The sequence below is a fragment of the Epargyreus clarus genome, unplaced genomic scaffold (assembly GCF_041222505.1).
Source record: "Epargyreus clarus isolate Ecla_fem2 unplaced genomic scaffold, WU_Ecla_fem_2.2 ptg000014l, whole genome shotgun sequence".
Taxonomy (NCBI): domain Eukaryota; kingdom Metazoa; phylum Arthropoda; class Insecta; order Lepidoptera; family Hesperiidae; genus Epargyreus; species Epargyreus clarus.
The window spans coordinates 6,772,983-6,792,561 of record NW_027332222.1 but is presented as its reverse complement, the minus strand read 5'-3'; the positions used below and the strand labels follow the sequence as shown (position 1 = coordinate 6,792,561).

Genomic DNA, 19,579 nt, shown 5'->3' with positions numbered 1-19,579 from the left:
TAATAAAAGTTGTAAATTGGATCAAGGAATAGTTTTATTTTATTAATACCTAACAATTGTTAATAAAAAAAACATTGTCAAACGTATGTGTAGTGTATCTACACTAGTATGTCTATCAATCTACATTTGATCAGCAGGACAGATTACGAGTACCTAAACCCTACTTACTCTAAAAGGTGACGCGTTCCCAGCAGTGGGACAGTAATGGGTCATCGACATCAAAATTGTTTGCATCGAAATCTGGTGCGGAATGTTGAAACTATTTATACAGGCTAGTTAATTTATAAAGGAAAAGTTGTTTTAGAATTATTTATACGCGCTCGAAGCAAGTTCGCTAGACAGTATGGCGGCTGCGCCTACGCATTCTCGTTGAATAACCGTGTAATTTTATTCCTTGTTTCTGTTTTAACTTGTCTGTAACTATTTTATAAATAAAATAAACAAGCTGACATTTTTATTTCTTTATTATAAGTTTTTAGTTTGACTTAATGTTTATGGAACTGGAGTTAATGTTTGAAAAGTCAAAGTGTAAAATGATAATCATAAAAATATTACAACAAAATTATTTTTAGACTTTTGTCAAAAAAATATCTTATTAACAACATCACATAATCTACATTTTTGAATTGGTCATTAAAAAGTGCGTGAACGTATGTGAGCACGTAAAAAATTATAATTATTTTAGGCGTTCGCTTTACCATAAATGTAAATCGACCAAGACCTTTGTACTTAAATACAGAACTTACTTTATACCAAAAAATCATAGATAAGCTAAAAATAGGTGAAGTGATAGTACTTCCCCAATTGAACGATATTGGTTCCACCACCTTATTAATAATTCTAAACTCTATTTTACTACATAACATTTCCATTTAGGTCACACATAATAATTATTACGTTTCATTCAATGCCTAGACTATACGCGATTGCGAGAACCAAGTTTCTAGTATTTACCTTAAGTTTCACCTTTAGTTATTTGAATGAGACGTCAGACTAGCTTTGTTAATGAAACTGCGCAATTCCACGGATAGGTATCTCAATAATGTCTTAACATAAAACGAGTATAGTAGTATATACAGTTTAGTATTATTGTATGGAACTTTCCATACGGGTGTATGGACTACAATATCTGTTCATGGATATTATAAAATTTGTATGTACTTATTCTATTAATGTAAAAATCTGTTTAATATAACTATACGAATTTAAATAAAAGTAAAAAGTTATTGTACATTCAATTGTAAATAATATTTTTATGTATCTGTATCGCGTCACTATCTATATAATATGGTAAAATAAACTTAAAAGTTGGTATTACGAATTCTATACTTAAAATTATTTATCTATGTGTACTGAAAACTCCAAGCATTCATAGCATACATACATCATTCAAGTTTAAATATAACGATTTACACGATTTAACGATAGAAATATAATTAATTATAGTTTAGGGTTTTAATTATTAAATAAAATTACTAACTATATTTAATTCTAACTTGAAATATATCCTTACTTCCTTACTATTACTATATTACTATTACTATAATATTATTTACTATTTACTATTACTATTACTATTACTTATTACTATTTACTATTACTATTTTACTATTTACTATTACTATTTACTATTACTATTTACTATTTACTGTTTACTATTTACTATAATATTATAAATCCGAAAGTAACTCTGTCTGTCTGTCTGTCTGTCTGTCTAGTTGTCTCTTCTTCACGCCTAAACCACTGAACCGATTTTAATGAAATTTTGTACACAGATAGTGTGAGACCCGAGAAAGGACATAGGATAGTTTTTATCCCGGAAACCCCACGGAAAGTAGGGATGGCGATCTAAGATCGATTAATCGGAGAATCGATCTTTTGGACCAAAAAATCGATTATTTTAATTGATATTAGTAAGAATTTAATCCTAAACTATGCATTTAATCAAGTGATGATCTTTAGCCCATGAAGTCCATGAGCCCACGAAGGTTTCAGAGTTGGTACTACCAATTTTCGCCAGATGGCGCCACTGCCATTCCAATGAAGGTACGAATTTTCAGTTTTATGTATGTTAGTATGTCATATTACTTTCTTTTAAACGCGGGTGAAGCCGCGAGCAAAAACTAGTATACAATATATTCAAAAATATAATATACACGAAAAAAAACTTAAGGTTATATAAATTAATTATTGTTTAACGGAATGGTTACAAGCCATAACTCCTAGTAAAGTTGAAAGCCCTTTTAGACGTTTCACTTTCCGTTAGTCAAAAGGGTTGGACTTGGGTCAGAGCAGTCAGACCTTCGTCAAAAGAAATGCCTAATTACATGCTAGCTTTTAGTTGTGTTAAATTTACTGAATTTACTAAATTTATGCCAAGATTTTGTTTAAAATGTAATAGGGAAACACTTTTCGTGTAATATACCTACATTACTGCATGTGTTACCGAAATTTGGTATCGCACTCCGTGCTTCTTAATTTTCTTAAAAAAAGCCCGTTTCTTTAGTTGACATCTAACATAATTTTTTAAATAATTTGTCCCTTATGAGCGATAGTATCAGATGGCATACTAAATACATACTTAATGTGTTTTTAAATGAACTCGATCTAGTTCCAGCTTGATCGTTTTTATCTTAAGGTACGGTTTTAGTTTTAATCCAAATCGGCCCCGTGACTCCTTTCAGCTTTTTTCAATATTTTCAGCACATTCCGTGATTTCGGATGTCCGCATCCACGCTTAAAGTTAAATAAAAAGCAAATTATTATGTAGCGAAACAAACGATAACTGTAACCATTGTTTTTTTAAATCTTATTATTTCGTTCGTAATTCTGCGTCACAGTAGCAAAGAGGTGTATAAGAAATAACTAAAGATTTTTTTATTAAAAAAAAATAACCAAACTGCTTAAAAATATAGCCTACATAATATGTCACACCCACAAATACGAAAAACATAACCCTCCACCGCCGGGTACAATAATTAAAATAATTGTTTAACACTTCAAACACTTGTGACCACTAATAGACCGACACCTACACAATAAGCAATACAGTCAAAAAGAAAACGACAGTCTAGCGACATAAACCCACGCCCGCTTTCATCTTTCAACGGAAGCTGCAATCTATGTGATTAGATCATAAGAATCTAAGACGTTCGCATTCCGTGGGCGTGCCCTTCCACTTCGCCCACATGGACCTTCCTTTACTAGGGCCGGCTCAAGGCTATAGATACATAGAATTAATTCAATAGATATGTCCCGATGAGTTGAGAATGTAGCAACGCATGAATTTAATGTGACATTAAGAAATGATCAATATTTAAGGTGGGTTCTTACGTGTTTTCTTATGATGCAGCATAATTTCTATATTTAAACAACGACGTGGAATATTGGTAGAAATATATTTCCGCCGCGGGAAAACCATCTCCAGTATCTCAAAACCTATTTTTAGAGTTTTGCAATTCTGCATTTCGGGTGATGAATGTGGACGTTGATAATCTCGTACATGAGGCGACCATCTCAGACCTAAAGATAATCTTATATATAAAATTCTCGTGTCACAATGTTAGTTACCGTACTCCTCCGAAACGGCTTTACCGATATTCACCAAATTTTATATGTATATTCAGTAGGTCTGAGAATCGGCTACTATCTAAATGTTCACCCTTAACATTCTTTTTAAATTTTCGAACAAAATTTTTTGATTATATTTTTCTATAATGTGGCATTAAAAATACATACAACCCTAAGTTTTACCCTTCTATTACCAACCTCTATTTTTTAATAGCCATTTCAGTAATTTCATCATTTTTCATACCGCTCGATGTTAGATTTTTAAAATGTTTTATATGGCAACACAACGTTTGCCGGGTCAGCTAGTGCATCTATAGAACTAAAGAATGCATCTATCAGGTAGAACAGCTGTCTGTCGGTTACAGCTGACCATGGGCGTCAGCGATCACTTACAATAAGATGGACTATCCTCGTATGCTATCTCAATATTAAAAATAAAAACATTAATATAAGGGTTTCAATTTCTATCCTATTAGTGGTCGGTCCAGTCACCAGTGTCAAATAAAGCGCTTGCTCATTTGTAACGTACATTACCAAAAAACAGAATTAGAGACTTACCAGTGACCTGACCATGGTCACTTCTAACGCACCGCTTTCTTAAGGATTAAATTAGAACTCGGTATGCTTCTCTTACAAAAACGTCAATATATAAATTTGGCTATTACTTATTACTTATTAACATATGGCCTGGCATTAGATAACGCCATTTAATTAAAACATGTAGCTAATTTCATATTTGTACTTAAAACCAGTGTATTCGTAATATAATTTCGCTGGAAGTACACAGTGTATGTACATAATAATTTTCAAATATATTTTGCATATAAAAATTGTTGGGACATGTCTAACGATCTATGTCTATTGCAAAAACCTGAGCAATTTCAAAACCTCAATTTGACATTGATAAATAAGTTGAGGAGAGCATTTTGACACCGATTTGGTATAATAACTTACAATTGTAAAAATAACGACAATCTAGCGACACTCCATCCCACACAACCTCCTCCATTATTTACAGTTACAACTCATATACGCTAATATGAAGATATATGATCATAAAGATGTTAGAACACATGTTCTCATTATACTAATAATGAGAGAAGATTTTTTTATAAGATTACTAGTTTTTGCCCGTGGCTTCGCCCGCGTTTAAAACAAAATAATATTATGACATACTAACATACATAAAACTGATAATTCGTACGTTCATTGATATGACAGTGGCGCCATCTATCGAAAATTGGTCGTACCAACTATGAAACCTTCGTGAGCTCATGGACAACTTTGCTAAAGATCATCACTTGATCAAATGCATAGTTTACGATTAAATCCTTACTAATATCGATTAAAATAATCGACGTTTTGGTCCAAAAGATCGATTCTCCGATTAATCGATCTTGGATCGCCATCCCTAGTTCCCGTGGAATTTCCGGATAAAAACTATCCTTTGTCCTTTCTCGGGTCTCAGACTATTTTTTGGTACAAAATTTCATTAATATCGGTTCAGTGGTACACACAGACAGACAGAGTTACTTTCGGATTTATATAATAAGTGGCCACCCATGGGTATTAACATCTATAATCACCTCTACAAAAATTGGAATTGGAATATCCTTTATAAACGATTGCTTGCCTTTCCATCTCAATTGATTAGGTTGGAATGTTAGTATTCTCAAAGGTGCCCTTCAAACTAAAATAAGACAGCATGTAAGTAGAATTAGATGTATTTCGGTAGTAAGCTGTAGCAAGGTCACAATAGAATCAATGGGTTTTAGTATTTATTAGGGTAAGCAAAGAGAATGTAACACGAAATGCAAGCAATAGTGCGGAAGATTACAGATCTTGCTAGTTCAGTAAATTCCATGACGTCACCAGCAATACCTAAATTATACAAATGGGAAGCCGGGAGCTAACTCATCTGAACGACTTAACAACAGAACTAAACGAAACTAAACACTTCTATATCGTCCTCACGTTCAAAAGCGGCGTTGTGCCGTGAAAAGCGAATTTATGACGGCTCGTAGGGATGGCAATCTGAGATCGATTTCTTTGGACCAAAAAATCGATTGTTTTAATCGATGTCCAGTAATAGGTCGATTTAGTGAATCGATATTTCATCCTAGGAAAACGATTTGAGTTTTTCGAAGTTGATTGAATACTGACAATTATATACATTTTTTGAAGACGATCTTTTTTTCGCTAACTTCGCTCCTGAATAAATCAAAGATCGATTTTTGGAGAATCGATTCTTTAGACCTCGATTTTTTTGTGAATCGATTTATCACACTTCGATCCGAATCGATGTTTTCGGATATATCGCCATCCCTAATGGTCCGTTCACTCCATAAATTCCCCGCCTAAATGGACGTTTAACGGCGCGCCGATAAATCCCTAGCACGTGCCACGTCACGTACTACACTAGTCTGAACTGCACCACAATCAATCACCAACTCAGGAGTTACTACATATGTATCCAGGGAACCAGTGTTTACACTGGATATCGCATAAATTAATATGATATATAATGGAAGCAGCACGTGCCTTAATATTTACCTTTGAACAACGTGAAGTTAAATTTCAAAGATATGCAAAAGCGAAAGGCTCGCGAAGTGGATATTTCAGTCAGAGAAGAGACCTATATCCAGCAGTGGGACAGTAATGAAGTGATGATGTTGAATAAAATATCTTTAACTCCTATAAAAATTAATATTACTGGAAATGTTCTAAAAAGTTCTCATCATTTTAAATCCATCACCCGCTTGCATATATTTTATCTATTCCAAACTGAAGTGTCTTTCTGTACTTTTAAAACGTGATTTACATAAAAGATAACATAATATAAAACTTGTTATTTTAACGTTTTGTCTGACTATCGGTCAATGCGTAAGCACGTACGAGTTAATTTTGGAAAATACCGAACCCATCTAAATAGAACTGCATCTCGAAGTCTTTGAAGACTTCATAGGGATTTTACCCTAAAACACTTTAGTTTACCCCGCACGAGGACAGATTCGAACATTCATGCTTTAAAAATAAATTAACTCGGCGTTTTCAAAACAAATATATTTACAACTTTTTTACAACTATATTTTGCCAACATAAATCCTTGTGGCTACAGAAAAAAATCTTCCGCAAGTGCCATGCAGAGCGTCTGCTTTACATCGAATAAAGCGAAAAAATCCAGCGCTTTTTTACGCTGAATGAATAATACATCAAAGTCCCTGAAAGTCTTGTGTTATATATTAATTAATGGATGGCGTGAACAAATGTTGTTGCATTGTGTTTCAGCGCTTTATAAATGGTTTGCATTTGTTCAAACGAATAATGGTTGACGCTGTGCGGGGTCAAATAAGCGAGTCCGTATTGTCCGAGGTGACGTAACACCTTATTAGAATCAAAGTGGACAGTGGGAGCTTCCCATATTGAGACTAATACAATCAACAAAGAATATAGCTCTTACACTTTCCTACTTTTTCTCAACATATAGTTAAACACTTAACACTCCTATATTAGACAGAAATAGGTGTGGCTGCAAATTACTGTTGGGTCTCTAGTCTTTGAAATGTAATGTTCTAACTCAGCGTTCGGCAACCTTTTTGGAAACAGGGGTCAAAATTAGGAAAATGAGGTAAGAATGTAAAGCCTCTAAATTTCGTCAAAAACGAAATCCTCCCGGAGGGAAAAATGTTTTAAAATAGACTGTGCACCATTTGTAAATTTTGAAATTCTGGCTTCAAGTATAGAAAACTTTTTTTGGACTTCGAGAGTTATTTTCCGTCGCAAGACATCATCGGCCTGGGCTTACTATATAAAACGAACACAAACATTGCATAATTATGTCATTTGTAAGTAACCCACCCAAAAATATGGTTTCAAAGATTTCGAAGAAATTCCATCTAGGTTATAGTCCATAACCCTATATAGTCTCTACTCAATTCTCCCACGATACAGGCAGGAATTTGATCCATTATCGCACATCCACGACGCTGGTTGCACGATAATACGCCGGATAAATCACGGCTGTCCGCAGCATCTCGCCGGACGGATCATTCGATCAGACACTCCCGAATACCGACAAGGACATCCATCTCTCATTGTAGGGTCACCGCGTGATTGTTGGCGAGGTCAAGAATCTGATTGAATTAAATTATCAACAAATTGCGCGTGTATTTTTAGGTGATGAAATCTAACCTAACCTAACCTCACCAAATCTAAGAGTGATTTGGTTGCCGTATGTTACTTTATGCTAATATTATCGTCGTCATAATAAGGGTTTGAGGGTTGTGGTGTGGTATACTTACTTATTTGTGAAATAAGAAGCTTTAAATATAGAAATCAATTTTTAGAGCAAGCCGTTTTTTCAGAGCATTACATACAAATAATTACTTATTTGAAAAGTTATTGAAATTACGATAATTATCTGATTGGCATAAAATAATCACGTGAAACCGTTAATCAAACTGCTTCAGACACAATTCATATTCTAATTGGAGTTAATTACAAATGTCTACTGGCCAGCACTCAACATTATTCAAACTACACGGCCATTTACTGCGTCTGTTAGTTACTCTGCTATCTTCCTATCCTACTGTAAAGTCTTAAGCTTTTATATAATAAAAAGTAGCAGACGAGCATGCAGTCCACCTGATAGTAAGTGGCTACTGCCGCCCATGGAAATCTGTAATTAACCCCAGATAAGTTTAGAATTCCTACCTGAAGTCGCACTCAAATGCGCCGCTACCCCTGAGAATTAAGCTGGAATACCTCGGATAAGTATGTCTCTTACCACACCCTTCAAACACAGCAGCATTTATCACTGCTGTTATTAGGCAGAAATAGGTGTGGCGATGGTGCCGCTGGAGTCTAACCACAGGGGGTTCTACCACCTTCCGGCAGAAAGAGGTGTGGTAGTCTGAACTCTAAAGCTATTAAACTCTTTTCTAAAGTGTAACCCTTCCTAGAGCCAGTTGGGAGCCCTAACAGCATGATGCGTGCCGGTAACAGTGATGCGACCAAATCGGCGACGTCCGGCGACCCACGTGCGCCCACGCGACCTATGATACGATATTTAGAACAAATCTCGGCAGATTCTGAGCTGCGGTGCGGTTTGCAGCTGCGGCTCTTGCTGCGAATAGGGAGGGAAGAAAATTCAAAAAGAGGGGTTGAATGGCGCTGGGAATTACTTATAAATTAGTCAAAATTAACGAAAACTATGGAATTAATAAGCATAACTATTTACCTTCATAAATATTTTGCTAAAATCATAATTGTTTCTCGTGGTTGTATAGTACCTACAGCTGCATGATATGTTGCACGCCATAGCCGCACCAGCAAGCCGCAGCTGCAAGCCGCACCACTCGGAAGTCTGCCATTAGCAAACTCCTTATGCACGAACTGTCATCAACGACTGTTGACTTATAGCCCTTTGTGCAACGCGGCAACTGATAAGATAAGCGGTTTGTCTGAGAGGTCCTTGTTTTATATTGATAGTAGCACCACGAGGCGATTATATCAAGCAACTACTGGTACCACTATATCTAAAATTAGCAAATGGTATTGGCTAATTTTATTTATAGTGGTAGGTAATCCATCTTCTTTGTCATGTTAATGGGGCCGTCTTTGGGGATGGGGTAAATTGTAGAAGGGAAAAGGAAAGTATAAACTGATCCCCTGATGACAAACGCCTCCCGAATGCAAATCTTGGATCCGCCACTGGATCTTATCTAACTTAGTCAAAATATAGATCGTAAACGATACTCTGTATATTTGTAGACATGTGAAGGCTCCCCCGGGCCTCTGCTCCGGATCACCCTTGACGAATTAGTTCCCCAGTGGACGGGACCACCTTTAAACATATTATAGTGTTAGCGTATTCCAGTTTATTCTGTAAATGAAAGACTCACTGAATACCACTAGTTTGGCTATAAAACATTTTGCAAACGAGTTAAATCTTTTCACACTTCCAGATATGTTAAACCATCGACAATTTTACACCATCCTCGTAAACTGCTTCTTGTAACGATATAACACATGAATAGCACTTATTTATTTAAACGACCGATACTTAACAGATATGAAAAGTGGTTGAATACAACTATATGAATCCCTATTGATATCGGTTAATAGATGTAGACGCATCTACTGAGTTAAAATCAGACCCATTATGAGATTCTCGAAAGACTTTATGGCAGTTATATGTTATAAAAGCGTTCTAGACGAAGTTCAATATGAAAGTCCGTGAGTCAGGCGGCATTCCTGACCTTATTGCATCATTACTCGAAGCATCTTGGATAAGCGTTCAACGCTCCGCCAAGGATTATGTCTCCATAGACTGTGTCTGTGTGTGTGTGTGTGTGTGTGTGTGCGCAATATTGCATACCTACGTGGATGGAGAAGTGTAAAATGTTTTCGTACAATACAGGTGTCGGCATTTTATATATATATGAAGATACACTGCGTTTAGATACCTACTGGCACCCAACAAGATCTCAATAGTAGAACAACAAGGAAATGGAGCCTTCCATTCACGAAAACTTTAATTTTGTATAAAAAATTCAAGTTACTTTTAGCACAAAGTAGGTTGTAAAGTACTTTATGTACAAAATTTTATATCAGTTTAGCCATGGGACAAAATAACAAGTACCGGAAACGTGACGGGCCCCAAAATGGCGAATAACATCCGCTCAAAATCTTAAGATCATCAAAATGATGAGCGAGCTATAAATAATAATTTACTAGAAATAAAAATAATAAGTTGTACTTCATTGACGTAATTTAGGAGAAATTAATAAAATATTTTTATACTTACATTGGGAAAGTGCAAATATTTAAGTGAACAAAGAAGAGACGAAAATGAATACTACAAATAAATTATACGTTACACCGGCGTGCGCTACTTTGTTATCATCACTCTGATCTCTTTTTCTGAAATGCGCCAAATAAAATATTACTTCAAACATATCGTCTACATCTACAGTAAAGTCGCGAGCATAAGTTAGTTTCTATCCGTGAGTGCTTGACGCATATGGAAGCCATTTGGCCAAGTATTTTAGCGATAGTACACTTCCTTGAGTGTCATAAATTTAGCATATTTACTACATTCATTCTAAGCCTAGTATGATATGAAACATTACACGATTAAATCTTAGTGGCAACTTCGTATTTCAAGTATATTACTGAGCTGAATATTTTACTTAACTTTACTAAACGTTTCATTCAATAGATCCTATAGGAACTGTGCGAGATTTACGATGGTGTTGTTGATGAGGCCCCTATAAAATTTGTCTTATCTGTTAATTCAATTTACCCTTTAAATATAAATAATTAAATGAAAATAAGGCATCATCAACCCATTACTGTTCCATTGCAGGGCACTGATCTCCTTTCAGGATGAGGCCGTAGTCCATCGCGCTAAGTGCGGATTGGTAGACTTTACATACCTTTCATCATCATCATCATCATCAACCCATTACTGTCCCACTGCTGGGCACGAGTCTCCTCTCAGAATGAGAAGGATTAGGCCATAGTCCACCGCGCTGGCCAAGTGCGTATTGGTAGACTTCACATACCTTTGAGATTTTTTTTTTATAAATCTCTCAGGTATGCAGGTTTCCTCACGATGTTTTCCTTCACCGTTTAGCAAGTGATAATTAATTTCTAATACGCATATAACTTCGAAAAATCAGAGGTGCGTGCCTAGGATTTGAACCTCGGACCCCTCGATCGAGAGGCCGAGTTTCTTAACCACTAGGCTATCACTGCTATAAGGTAAGGTATGTACCTTTAAGAACATCTTTTTCAAGATTTTCCAGGTATGCAAGTTTCCTCACAATGTATTCCTTTCATGCATTAATAAATCAAAAAATAAATTTCTTCATCTAGAACAGTATCATAAACATTGCTCTATATTCACATTTTCTTCTATACAAGCAAAGTGCATACAAAAAGTTCTACCCGTTCGCGCTCAATATCGTTCGATTTCAGCGTTATAAATTCCCAAGCGGTATCGTATTCCTATGGCATGAATTTGACACACCTTAGGGTCTGGTTTTACTGTAACCTTAAACCAATGTTTAACGCAGCGAGTAAAGAAATGATCAACAAGAACTTTTTTATCGTTTTTTATGGAAGAAGTAGGAAACAGAAATATTGTCTTCATAATCAACCCGCTCCTACTGTTTATTTCGGATCTCTTTAGGTTTTAGTCATTTTAACCATTGTGAAACACGTTGACCAAGTGCAATTTGAACTTTATAGACCATTAAAATACCAAGAACTCACAAGTTCTGTCGCAATTGGTTGATTCACAACTTTAGCGGGTGATAATTTGAAGTATGCATGTAATTTCCAAAACACACAAGTGTGTGATTCGTGTAAAATCTGACTCATAAATGAGCGATCTAAACATTATATTTTCGTAGATTGCAGATATTAAAAATTAGATTGAAAAGATGGTCATTTGCTTCTACTATCATAACATTAATAAAACCCAAAAGTTTCAATACATTTTAAATATTTAAGTACGATGGATCAGTAAGATGTTAGATCTAACTAATGGATTAAAAAAAACTCGTTAAGTTTAAGTATGAAAAAAATAAATATTTCCATATACAGATTTTTTAACCTATTTATTTACTTCTTGTCATTAATTTAAATCCGTTTTGAGAACACGAAATAACTTAAGTATTTAAAACCATGACATTGTCATAATCCGAGTATATCGTATATACCTATTTCTTCCTAATAACAGCAGTGTTAGGCCCTGCTGTGTTCCGGTTTGAAGGGTGTGGTAAGGGAGACAGACTTTTCCGAGGCGTTCCAGCTTAGTCCTCAGGGGTAGCAGCGCATCTGTGGCTGACCTCAGGTAGGAATATCTAATCCTATCTGGGATTGATTACAGATGTCCATGGGCGGCAATAGCCACTTACCATCAGGTAGAATGCATGCTCGTCTGCTACTCCTATAATATAAAAAAAAATATAGCTTACCCATCGAAGGTTGCAAGTGTTAATTAATTTACAGTACCACTCAATCGGCTCGTGGTTATAGAATTTGTAGCCAGCAAAAACTAAATTCCTGTTAATAAATACTACTCCAGGCGTTCCGATAAATCCAGTCAGCAAACCGATAGAGGTGACATGTGCCAGATGTTACTTACCTTCGTTGCTAGGGATGGCAAACTAAGATCGATTAAGAGAAGAATCGATTTTTGGACCGAATGATCGATTTTTCTAAACAATATTAAGTATAATTACTAAACAACGAATTTGGTTCAAGAAAATCAAAATTAATCGATTTTTGCAAAAACATTTTTTTAACCGATTTCCCGATGGAAAGAGGTTATCTATTCGTCGCTGATATTTTTTTAAACGACGTTTTGATTAATCCATCTTTTAGACCTCGATATTCGATATTGTAGACCGATTTTTCAGACTTAGATTAGAATCGTTTTAAAAATTGATAATTTTTGAAAGAATCGCCGTCCCTACTTCCATTTCATATTTATAGAGTTTCTATACTACTAAGAATAAGAGCGAAAGTCGCTCGAATCTTATATCAACCTGAAATATACCTTTTGATATCAGTTTTAGTGTCAGGAATAGTATTTCTAGACTTATCTGAATGTTTCTAAAGATGAGTTTATTATTAAGATTATTTATTCAAACATTTCGTGGCAAATATTTACATATGCTCGTGCAATTGTTAGCGGTTGCTTAGAAATTGTTGCATTGATGACTTGATATATCTTAGAACTATATTAAGTATAGAGTTAGATAATATTATGTATGCTTCAGTTTTTACGCATGTTTTCTTAAAATTATTTACATCCGATAGCAATTTTTGTTTCTAAGTCAAATGTTGAAACGATCATTGCAAATATATGACTGTAATAACAGTAGTGTCCAACGCCACTGTACGAAGCAATCCAAATTATTCTTCACGTGCACCTACATGCTTTTATGATACCGATCTCAGTTGACTCCAAATTGCGTATGATCAAAGATTTCTCTGGGGATAGCGATCACATATCATCAGAGGGACTGCTTGTTTGCTATTAAAATTTAATAATTGAATATTAAAAATGCATTCATAACTTTTTAAAAGATTTTGTCCGACATTCTTGTCGTGCATGAGCCATATTTACTTATTTACGCCCTTATAAGGGCTATTCTGAAATTAATATTAATAGCCTATTATAATGCTTTGTCTATTAACATAAAATATTGCACTACGTACTTATTCAGACTTTACTACTTTATTAGTGTAATGTACTAACTATTAAATGTCACATATAAATCACTATTGAATGCAAAGGTATGTTATTATTACAATTGAATTATACACAAACTGAGGTTTATATATTATATGACTACTTAATCAAATAATGTTATAGTGTCTGCCTGGGATTTTAATATAACAGTATTTTCCTAAGACTTTAAGCTGTAGAGAGGATATTATAGTGCGCGTAAATTGAAAAGCTTTTAAATTTAGTACTGATTTTAAAAGCTTCAGGCAAGCCTTTTTAGGTGTGCTTCTATTGACTACAATCCTTACTAATATTATAAATCTGAAAGTAACTCTGTCAGTCTGTCTGTCTATCTGTCTGTCTGTCTGGTTGTCTTTTCTTCACGCCCAAACCACTGAACTGATTTTAATTAAATTTTGTACAAAGATAATCTGAGACCCGAGAAAGGACATAGGATAGTTTTTATCCCGAAAATCCCACGAGAACTGGGGATGGCGATCTAAGATCGATTAATCGGAGAATCGATATTTTGGACCCAAAACATGGATTATTTTAATCGATATTAGTAAGGATTGAATCGTAAACTATGCATTTGATCAAGTGATGATCTTTAGCAAAGTTGAAGGTACGAATTTTCAGTTGTATGTATGTTAGTATGTTATATAATTTCCTTTTAAACGCGGGTGAAGCCGCGGGCAAAAACTAGTGTAAAATATATTGAAAATACAATACATGGTAGGTAGTGTGAAGCTTCAAATAAAAACTTGAAAAAAGGAAATTAGTAATAGGTGAGCAAGTCGGCCTCAAATGGAAACTCGTCTAAAATGAAGACCTACCATTATTCATTTTCATTTAATGCTCATTGTCATGGAAGGTCTATGGGTTTTGGAAGCCACCTCCCTAAGCATAGATCAGAAAAGAAAAATTCTTCAAATAGGAGTGTTTTTAATTTTTGCCGACAAATTTAAGATATCGATATAAGGAAAAGGTTTATCATATCGATATGGAATCAAAATATTGACCAAAACAGTTTCCAAATTAAGCTGAATACAATAATGGCTGTTACATACATAATATATCTATATAGGTATATCGTTTCCCACAAACTATATCACAAAAAACTAGAATTGTTTTATCATAATTCCACAACGTTATTATAATAAAAGCAATTGCTAATGACAGCTTGTCATGAACAATTAATTTACATAACCTTAATTCAGTTAATAGCAGATATCAATTACCTCGTTAGCATAACTCATAATATTACTCATAATATTGTTATAATTCAAGTTGTTTTAGATTGGGATCAGAGATTTCACATTCCGAGACCGCAATTAGTTTCGTACAAATGAGCGTATAATTTTATTTATTAATGTATTTTTTATTTGTTTTACCGACAGTTCCGTTACGGGAATGGAATTGTGTTAACACATAAAAATAATTGAATTGGAAGTGGCTGCGCATGATAACAAAATTACTGCATTTTTGTAAGGTGGTTGTTTGAATGATACAAAAAATACGGATTTAAGTTTTTTCTTATTTTATCTGTTGTTCAAATCTAAGTTTGACCACTAACATCATCACATTTAATGCTTTTCAAGCCAGGGATCGAACCCGGGATTCCGTGTGTTATACCGCTATGCCGTTTATTAAATCTATACTACTATACTATATTACTAGGCTATTAACTCATTTGAAACGTACAAAAAAATATTATTTGTATTTTTGATCTACATATCTGTCAATACGAGTAAATCTTGGGTAAACAGATTTTAGTGAAGTTTTATCTTAGTAAATACATTCAACTCTATATTAAAGAAATTTGTCATTAAGTAAATCAGCACACATACTACTACATATCTATACGCTTATAGAATTGTTATTACACTTAGTCCTATGAATTGTAATCGTAAACAAAAAACAAGAATGAGTTACAGCTGTTACAAGCAGCGAATGTTACTTTACGTTACACTAATGACACGTGTTCGACTTGTCACTTGTAGTTTTAGGGTTCCGTACCCAAAAGGTAAAAATGGAACCCTATTACTACGCGTCCTATTTGTCCGTCTGTCATAGTGCTTTGTAGTTATGACAGAGTATGGTTATTCATGGTAGTCGCTATAACAACAAATACAAAAAATTAAAAAGCTTGAAAATAAATGGAGGTCGACAAGAATCCACTATTTTTCGGCGTTTTTCGCTTTAGCCATTAAACCGTAATGGGAATACAGTGTAAATTGACACAATTACTTCTATGGCTGCTAAAAAAATATTGAAAATTTGATTACACATTAACTTTGACTTACACTTGGCCACTTATTGTATTACAAATAATTAACACAAAAAAATAATTAAAATTTTGAGATACGGAACCCTCCATGTACGAGTCGACTCGCACTTAACCAATTATCGTAATACGATAGTACACTTGTTTTAAAATACAAATCGTTCACTCGCCGCCGTTTCGTTCCACAAGGGCCAGTTATTAAATGTGGACTTAATTTAAATGCCAAGCCGGCTTACAGCTGGCGTGCGGTACGATTTTATATCGTACACATGATTGCTGACACAGTTTTGTACGGATGACATTCATACCTATATTTATCTGGCGAAATTGCAGTCATGGCTTGCGATTAATAATACGTAAGTCGGTGTACAATAGGATTCTCAAATCAAATTCAAAATTTGTAAGGAAAATAAAGCCTGCTGCTAAAACCTGACGTGAAATCTTGGGTAGTGCACTAAATTATTATGAAATCCTTATTTCAGCTTCTTTTCAACAAAATCACAGACCTGGAAATACCGTAAACTTAATCAAATAAGACTGCCGTTGATGCTGAATACTACATTTTCGAGTTTACATATTAAGTGTCTTCAATACACAATTAAATGAGCAGTCGAATAGTTGATTATTAAGATTTCATCACAATACTTAATATACGATATACAAAAAACGTCCCATCCAAATTGGATCAGTACTTTCTGAAAAATCGCGGACATACATAGCGGTCAAATCAGAACCTCCTTCTTTAAAATCAATTTAAAATAACGGAAACACAATAAACTTTTTCCTAACTAAAGCTAATCTTTAATCTAAGCTCCCTATAAATAAACATACCTTAAGCCTTATATGGAATATACACTTACCAGTCCGGTATCCAGCGTTGGAGAGGTACGTCGCGAAGGTGTTCGTCTCGTGTGTGGCCTGCCACATCGGCGACGAGCAGTTGTCGTTGTTCGTGTACACGTTGTGGTTGTGGACGTACACGCCGGTCAACAAGGAACTCCTGGAATACAAGCGTTAGTTAGATTATTTATAATTAAAAAAGCAGCTTCTTTTTTTTACGACACAGGGTTATGTGGGACTCTTACCGCACTAAACCCTCCCCCCCCCCCCCCCCCCCACTCCCACTCTTGCCACCCACGACCCCAGAAGCCCCCTTTACTCGCCTCTTACGACAAGCAGGGGATACCGTAGCCCTATTCTTGTCCCGGCACTACAGGGATACCTCGCCGGGGACCGCTAAGTACGGCCGCGGCGTCGCAGAAGGTGATCATGCCATAATTAGAAGCAGCTAGCCTTCAAGCTAAGGGACAATTTAAAAGTGATAGAACCCTCTGTGGTACGACTCAGCTGCAGTGGTTAGCGCCGTTGTGTTCTGGTTTGAAGGTTGTCGTAAAGGAAACATACTCTTCCGAGGCATTCCAGCTTCTTCATATGTGACCGAACTAAGGTAGGAAACTAATCTTATCTGGGCTTGATTACAGATTTCCATGGGCGACAGTACACTTACCATCAGATGGACTACATGCTCGTATGCCACTCCTGTATTATAGATAAAAAACTGCTGCCCATGCACATTTATAACCAACCCCCGGATGCAATCAGAGTACTGCTTTAAAACGGCCACAAAATTCGTTGCGTTGCTACTACTAATAAGGACTAAGTTAAAATATAAGTGTATATAAGTGTCTCAAACTAAGATGGAACGCCTCGCGCCCTAAGTTTGTCCCTGTCTAAGTAGTCAGCAACTTGTCACACTCTGCAGACTAGAATAAAAGCAACGCTTATCAGTGTTGTCAAAAGACGGAAATAGATATTAAGCTGGTATCTCCAGAGTCGAACCATGAAGAATTCTCCCATCTTTAAATTCACACACATTCCTACAGGATCCTGGATCTGAGCTGTTTGGATTACATTATGAATAAAACATCCCATTACAGTACATAGCGTGAGAAAGAAACCTAACAGTAATCCGGGAATTGCAGATATGGTAATTGTGCATTGAAATGCAAACATTGTGATATGATTTTAATGCAAAACATTTGGTGTACTGAAGGGCATTTATAGCTAAACGGGAATTTGAGCCAAAGGCCTTACGTACTTGGCGAATCTATTTTACTATTTTTTGCTAGAGATATTATTTTTGTACCCATAACCAGATTAGTAAAGTAGGCACTTAGCCATAGCAAGTTATTAAAATTCTTCAATATATACGGCAGTCATAATTTAGTTTCATAATAGTTTTTAAAATTTAGAACACCCGTCAAATCAAAATACCAACAGAGGAACAATAATTATAATAGAAGGAGAAATGGTTGTAGGCACGGAACTTTCACAGCAAATATATTTCAACGAATTATTTATTCGTACTCGTTACTACTGAATACATGCAATTACTTAAAACTGCAGAGTAAAAGGCAATTTGACCGAAAAGTAATTACTTTAAAATTGAAAGGATATTTTACCTGGATGGACAGCACATCGGCGTTGTAGTGTACGCGTGTCGGAACTCCGCTCCGGCGCTTCTGATGGCTTTCATTGTTCGCGGCATGAAATTTAAACTGCCCAGTTCAACGTCCTGATCGTCCGTCAGAATCAGAATAATATTCGGTTTCTTCTCCCTCGGCTGTGGGTACGGAATGTAACCACCACTTTGCCATTTATTCGCCATTTTAACCTTTAACCTAGTTGTATTTTCCCTCACCGGCATCGGACGCGGGCGCTCTGACATTTTACTTTGATTGAGTGGCTTCCTTCTATCAGAAACATTTTTTTCCACGCTACTTTTATTCCAGTGCTTTTCGCTTTTACGTTTTTCGTCCCTTGCGGTGTATTGATCAGTTCGGTTGAAAACGCTGTAATATTCATCGGACGAGTGTCCGTCAGATCCCTTCCTGCGATCGCGTTTCACTTCGTGCTCCCGTTCCCAAAATCGTAACCGATCCGCTCGGTACCTTGAACTGTTCCTGTGCCTCAAATATCTCCTCTCCGGAACGTCAGCTGTCAGGGTGCCGTTAAATGTCGTCCTGTTTCTGTTGTTCTCCTTATTCCGTATCTCTCGAGCTCTCACTGACTCCTCATCTTCGATAGACTCTCTCTTAGCTGATATGATTAAAAAGTTCCACGTCAGAAGAAATGGTATGATTTTAAAATTCATGTTTATCTGATTTTCTTCTCACAGTTTAGTACTTGTACAAGTTGTTCTTAGTCTGTTAACAAGTGGACTTCATGTTATTATGACCTTTAAAGACCACATATTCCTCGCTAATCGACGTGCCATTTTGTATCACCGTCTGCAACAATTTTAAAAAGAATTTTTAAAACGAAATGTGATTGAATTACATATTGAAATGTGACGTAATAACATTAAATAACGCTACATTTTACGGTAGTCCACGTGAAAGTCGAATAGGAGATGCTTTCAGCGAAATTGTACCGATATGGATTAAAGTACCCAAGCCTGGATTATTTTGAAACGA

The 19,579-nt window shown here is 35.5% G+C and overlaps 1 protein-coding gene across 2 annotated transcripts in view; it reads right to left on the bottom strand.

Annotated features, from left to right (window-relative positions):
- Sulf1 (Extracellular sulfatase Sulf1) overlaps window positions 1-19,579 on the bottom strand; it is a 129,163-nt gene that overhangs the window by 50,991 nt on the left and 58,593 nt on the right. For both annotated transcript variants that reach the window (XM_073079717.1, XM_073079718.1), the window contains exons 2-3: window positions 18,566-19,393; window positions 16,964-17,103 (exon numbers count right to left, since the gene is read on the bottom strand). In XM_073079717.1, the coding sequence (XP_072935818.1) occupies window positions 16,964-17,103; window positions 18,566-19,257 (832 nt within the window). In that variant the 5' untranslated portion in view covers window positions 19,258-19,393. The remainder of the gene's footprint in view (window positions 1-16,963; window positions 17,104-18,565; window positions 19,394-19,579) is intronic.